Below are 6,440 nucleotides of genomic sequence, written 5' to 3'. Positions count from 1 at the left end.
ATAGTCTTAAATTAGAGGGGCAAAGGTTTAAAAATAATATCCGGAAGTATTACTTTACTAAGAGGGTAGTGGATGCATGGAATAGGCTTCCAGGGGTTAAGAATGCACAAGCAATTTACACCCTGAATGGTAGTGAACTAGGGATAACTACACACGAGAAGGATTTGGGAATTGTTATAGACAACAAATTAGGTAGCAATATGCAATGTCAATCTGCCATTGCTAAGGCCAGTAAGGTTTTGTCATGTATAAATAGGGGCATAAATTCTCGAGATGAAAATATAATTTTGCCTCTTTATAAATCGCTGGTAAGACCACACCTTGAATATGCTGTGCAATTTCGGGCACCTGTTCTAAAGAAAGATATCATGGCACTAGAAAACGTGCAGAGACGAGCTACAAAATTGAAAAAAGGAATGGAGCATTTTAGTTATGAAGAAAGGTTACAATTTTTGAATCTCTTCAGTTTAGAAAAACAGCGCCTGAGAGGGGATATGATAACATTATATAAATATATTCGGGGCCAGTACAAACTATTATCTGGAAATCTATTCATAAACAGGGTTATACATAGGACACGAGGTCACACATTTAGGCTTGAAGAAAGGAGATTTCATCTAAGGCAAAGAAAAGGTTTTTTTACAGTAAGAGCAATAAGGATATGGAATTCTTTGCCTGAAGAGGTGGTTTTGTCAGAGTCTATACAGATGTTTAAACTGCAATTGGATAAATACTTGCAAAAACATAACATACAGGGATATAATTTCTAATTAGTGGGGTAATAGCTGCTTGATCCAAGGAGACATCTGACTGCTATTTTGGGGTCAAGAAGGAATTTTTTCCTAGTTTGTTGCAAAATTGGAAGCGCTTCAGACTGGATTTTTTGCCTTCTTTTAGATTAACAGCAAAAGCATATGTGAGGAAGGCTGAACTTGATGGACGCAAGTCTCTTTTCAGCTATGTAACTATGTAACTATGTAAAGTGGTAGAGGTTAAGCATGCGTGGGATATGCATAAGGCTATCCTAACTATAAGATAAGGCCAGAGACTAATGAAAGTATTTTTAAAAAAATGGGCAGACTAGATGGGCCGAATGGTTCTTATCTGCCGTCACATTCTATGTTTCTAAGTTTCTAATTGCAATTTCTAAAAAGTCACGCGCCGTGAAACCTTTAGTTTGTATCTAAAACTTAGACATTTTAAACAGCAATACCTACTGACAGCTATTTTTTTCCAAAGATTAAAAATAAATTATACAAATTTAATACATTTGCAATAACATTAATATTGAATAAATATATATTTAATAAATAATTATTCATTCATAATCACAATGATTGTCAAAAAATAATAATCTTAAAAAAATATTAAAAACTATTTAAATATCAAAATAAATAAACAATTATAGTTAATATATATATATATATATATATATATATATAAATATATCTCGATCTATAGTTTTCTGAAATGAAATGCTAAATTGTTGTTTTGTTTTTAACTTCATCATCAATTTATCCGTCATTTCTTTTCCATCCAGTGAAAAAGGATGTTCAGATCTCCAACAGCTTTCAAGGCAGCAGCTTTAGTATCTAACTGGAAATACAAGAAAATGAAACAGATATATCAGACAAATGTTACGTCAAGCACTGGTTCATTTCCTTTGTTTTTATTTCACCAAAGCAATAGCAAGCACTAAAGGAACAGTGACTCATTACATCTCAACATCAGGGATTACTATAAATTGCAATACTTAGTTTCACATTGCATCACTAAATATGTACTTTTCCAGAGCTATGTCTGCCTTTCTAAGTATTTATAATAGATAGATTCTAATATATTGCTTCACAATACTCGGGAGCATATAATTAATTCATAAGATGAATGATGCTTATGTTTGTGTAGGTTCTTACATGCATTGTATTAGATATTCATTTCTTTCTAATTACTTAAAAAAATATTCACTACAGTTTTTTTAAATAAACAAAGTGTGTTGAATTAAAACACTTTGTGCAGAGTTGTGACTTAATATTGTGGTATAATGTGATATTATTCTTGAAATCTTCACCTGCCATATATGATTGCTAGCAAATATAGCAATATAAAATATACTTCAGATTTTTTTTAACAGTATACTTAATGTAATTATCATATACACTCTGTATATGATAACATTACCTTAATGTTCCATACACTCATTTGCATATAACATGTTTGTTGTCTCAGCAGGAGACAGTGGAAATGGAAATAAATGATGAAATATGAGCATTTTATAGTACTAAGGAGGAAACACTTACTTGTATAACATAAGTCAAGCCAGATGGTTAGAAAGCTATATATGCAATTTTAGGTTTACTTTAACCCCTTAAGGACCAAACTTCTGGAATAAAAGGGAATCATGACATGTCACACATGTCATGTGTCCTTAAGGGGTTAAAGGTTTTCAATTGGCACCAAGACCACTTCAGCTAATTAAAGTGGCCCAGTTACAGTGTTCATATTGCACTTAGTGCTGCCAGGGAGCAGGGAGACCAAGGGGCGGGGGGGGGGGGAGGGGGCTCTAGTGCCAGAAATACAGCGTTGTATACCTGGCATTATAGTAACTCTTTAAAATAATCAATAAAATAAAAAGTTGACAATACCTTATAATAATCATCCTTGAAGTCTTTCATAACTTGGTGTGATTCTTTTCCACAATTACATCTCATGGTGGAATGCTGCATTAAACAAAGATATATGAAAGTAGCTATTAAAATTGAATGATGAATTTTTGTGGAGAAGGAGATCCTTTATATAGACCTAAACAACCTCAGTGGTATTCTGGGAAGCTCTTGATCTGATGCTTAAACATATCAAATAATATAATGGGGACAACAAATAATATAATTGTATATTGAAATACTGTAAGATTTAGTGTCTCAAATCTGACACCTTTGAGGTCTTTTAAAGAGATCATTCAATATTAAAATATTGAAAATCATCTATAAATTGTGTTCAAACTCTTTTGTGAGTTGCTAATTTATGAGATTTATGTTACAAAAGTAGCAAATTACATCATAATTCAGTTGAGACAAGGCAAAGCATCACACATGAAGAGGGAAAATAGAAAAATGATTTAAAGGGACACTATTGTCACCAAAACACTAAACACTAGGTGACACTATTGACACCTTTAACTTAATAAAGCAGGTTTGGTGTATAGATCGTGCCCCTGCAGTCTCACTTCTCAATTCTCTGCCATTTAAGAGTTAAATCAGTTTGTTCATGCAGCCCTAGTCACACCTACCCTGCATGTGACTTGAACAATCTTCCTAAAGAATTCCTGTAGAAAATAATCGAATGTTTTTACTTAATGTATTGCAAATTATGTTTAATTTAGAATTTATTTTCATCTGCACTGTTAATAGCTTGCTAACCCCTGCAAGAGCCTCCTAAAGTTCAATTTACAGAGCAGGAGATAAAAACTTTTAAAGTAAGTTACATCTGATTGAAAATGAAATCCCTTTTTTATGCAGGCTGTGTGAGTCACAGCCAGCAGAGGTGTGGGTAAGGCTGCATAAGTAGAAACAAAAGTTATTTAACTCCTAAATTGCAAAGAATTGAGCAGTGAAACTTCAGAGCCATGATCTATACACAATAACGGCTTTATTAAGGTAAAGATGTTTCGGTGAATATAGCATCCACTCAATTTCTCCTCTACTCTGTATGTTTTCTCCATGCTGACTGCCTGGTGCAATGGACAGAGTGTATACAAATTGATTAACAGGTAGTTAAGATGAAGGCGCATATTTGTAAAAGCTAAATTAATTGACTGTAATCTTCAACCCTATTCAATTCAACTGCTGTGCATCATCACTTTGTATGTGCATTGGGACATTAAATTAATACTTACACAGTGCTTGAGTTCTATCTTCAGACCAAGGAAAGAATTGGCCAGGTGATGAAGACCCCTCCTTTCTTCCAGTTGGTCGAATGTCACATTGGAAAACACATTTTCCACATAAAAGCGTCCCAGTTCAAGAAGGAAGCAGCATTTCTCGGAGGACTATTACGAGACAACAGTTGGTTAACAAAATTGGTTATTGTGATTTGGGTTTCTATAATGGTTCTTAAAAGTTAAAGAACCACTATAGTGCCAGGAAAACAAACTTGTTTTCCTGGCACTATAGTGCCCTGAGGGTGCCCCCACTCTCATCCCGCCGGGCTCTAGGGGGAGGAATGGGTTAATCCCTTACCTTTCTCCAGCGCCAGGCTCCCTCTTCGGCTGAATGCGCATGTGCGGCAAGAGCCACGTGGGCATTCAGCCAGTCTATAGGAAAGCATTCTCAATGCTTTCCTATGGACGCTGGCGTCTTCTCAATGTGAAATTCTCTGAAACTGCTATGTTTACAGCAGGCGGGGTTAATCCAAATGGGCCTGGCACCCAGACCACTTCATTAAGCTGAAGTGGTCTGGGTGCCTATAGTGGTCCTCTAAGCACAAATATTGCTTGACTAAACTTAATTAACTTATTTTAGACTGAGGCTGAACTCAAATACTGTCTTTTATGAGGTTTATGACATAAATTCACAATCATTTAAAAATCACACACACTCTTTACTTGTTTTGAACTGTATTATTTAGAATCTAAGCATATTCTGCTTGCATAAAAAGTTTTTATTTGTATTTGGTTTTCTCAACCCTCCTGAGTTCCTGACAATCCTCCCTAGTGAATAATCCTGTAAGTAACTTACTACTTTTAAACTGTACTTATAAGCATGTATCACGGAACACATACACATAGTGTAATTTTTAAAACATTGTGTTTTACTTACCTGGATATTGTTCAATTTGTTGGCTTTCAGCAAAATGACATCTGTAATCTTGTCTTTGCTGTGCTGCATGAATAAAATTATCATTTTAATTATGTATTAGTAAAAAATTGGTTATTTATATTATTTATATTATATATCATGAAATAGATTTTTTTTTTTAAAAGCGATAGTGGTATTTTTATTTCTGTGATGTGATCACATATATATTGCAAAAATCCAGCAAGCATAATCCTTTCTCAATATCTTTGCCTCGGTGCTTTTCCAGCCCACACACAATGTTGCAAAAAGAGAGTACTCAGTGGACTATTAAGTAATTCTATCTTTTTTACTATTGCTGTGTACTAGGTGATGTGCTGGGATCGAGAAGAGAAGATTGGTGTACTGACATATGTATTCATCCACTCTCCAAATTATTTTCCAAAAGACACAATAATTAAGCTGGAAAGTTTGGTGATCATGTACCTCTCACTATTTATATTATCTTGCATACCAACCTTAAAAGTATTATGATTATTTTTTTTATGTGTGTGGAACGTTTGCTTCTGATTTGCTGGCTGTCAGGGATTGCAACAACAATGACATTCTCTATTTTTGTAAAAAAAAAAAATTGATGTAACGTAGGAATATTGTATTCCCCATACTTGGAACTTTAAGGGTTACACATGAATGGGTGTACAGATTTAAGTGCTTGTTTTGAGCCAACCACATTGGTATGAAGAGTACGGCTTGTTAAACAAATTTAAATATTTACCAATGTGTCTTTGATGGATTTAAAATGTCTTCTAATTTCGTGAATGTCTTCTGAGATTGGACACAGATTTTGTTCATTTCCTACTGTGTTTGGAATTTTTACCAACAGAACCATTAGAACCATGCCGAGAACACTAGTAAGGACGTGCATTATTACTTCTAACAAGATGATCGATTCCTAAAATAAGGATGTGAATTTCATGTTATATAGTTACAATTTATTGCTTATTGAAACAATAATTCATTATTAATAATCACCATTATGCTCTTAATTATGTAAACTCCTTATGGTAATTATCTATGTATCTATCTATCTATCTATCTATCTATCTATCTATCTATCTATTCTATCTATTATATATCCATCTATTATCTATCTATCTATCTATCTATGTATCTATCTATCTATATCTATACATATTCTTACATTTTAAAATAAACATATTATTATGAGTTACTATAACTGGTAATTATTTTATTCTTTAAAAGAATTAGACTATAGTGTTAAAGCGCTTCAATTCCGAAACATCTATAGCTTTGAATTAAACTAGACATATTTATACTGTTCATAATTAAAATAAAAATGTAAATAGTTTTATAACTAACTAGACATAATATTCCCCATTCATTAAATATAATAATTGTCTATTTTACTTTACCATTCATGTAGCAATGTGTATGATTATAAAACATAATCTGCACATTGAAATATACATAGAAAGAGAGAGATTAGGGCAAATATGATGAGTATAATAGTGCATATGAAATTGTCTTACCTTATCCTTATTTCAAACAGGCTGCAGTAAGAATTAGTATCAATCTTTGGATTCGTTTCTCTTTTATATTCAAAAAAATATTCTAACACTTCCTTTTCTT

General features: G+C 33.1%; 1 protein-coding gene across 1 annotated transcript; it reads right to left on the bottom strand.

Moving 5' to 3' along the window:
* Positions 1-1,521: 1,521 nt before the first annotated feature.
* Positions 1,522-5,688, bottom strand: LOC134602209 (interleukin-20-like). The gene is made up of 5 exons (XM_063446899.1): positions 5,566-5,688; positions 4,815-4,877; positions 3,893-4,045; positions 2,643-2,717; positions 1,522-1,596 (listed from the first exon to the last, which is right to left on the bottom strand). The coding sequence occupies exons 1-5, from the start codon at positions 5,686-5,688 to the stop codon at positions 1,522-1,524; spliced, it is 489 nt and encodes a 162-aa protein (XP_063302969.1).
* Between the last annotated feature and the right edge of the window lie 752 nt (positions 5,689-6,440).

The sequence above is a fragment of the Pelobates fuscus genome, chromosome 1 (genome assembly GCF_036172605.1).
Source record: "Pelobates fuscus isolate aPelFus1 chromosome 1, aPelFus1.pri, whole genome shotgun sequence".
In the NCBI taxonomy this organism is placed as follows: domain Eukaryota; kingdom Metazoa; phylum Chordata; class Amphibia; order Anura; family Pelobatidae; genus Pelobates; species Pelobates fuscus.
This window is presented reverse-complemented; position numbering and strand designations above follow the sequence as displayed.

Bases quoted from the DNA above. Each gene is read 5' to 3' on its own strand.
- LOC134602209 (XM_063446899.1), bottom strand. From the start codon at position 5,688: ATGGTTCTAATGGTTCTGTTGGTAAAAATTCCAAACACAGTAGGAAAT. The intron at 4,878-5,565 runs GTAAATATTTAA...TTATTCATGCAG, and splicing joins AATCCATCAAAGACACATTG to CACAGCAAAGACAAGATTAC. The intron at 4,046-4,814 runs GTAAGTAAAACA...GTCTCGTAATAG, and splicing joins ACAAATTGAACAATATCCAG to TCCTCCGAGAAATGCTGCTT.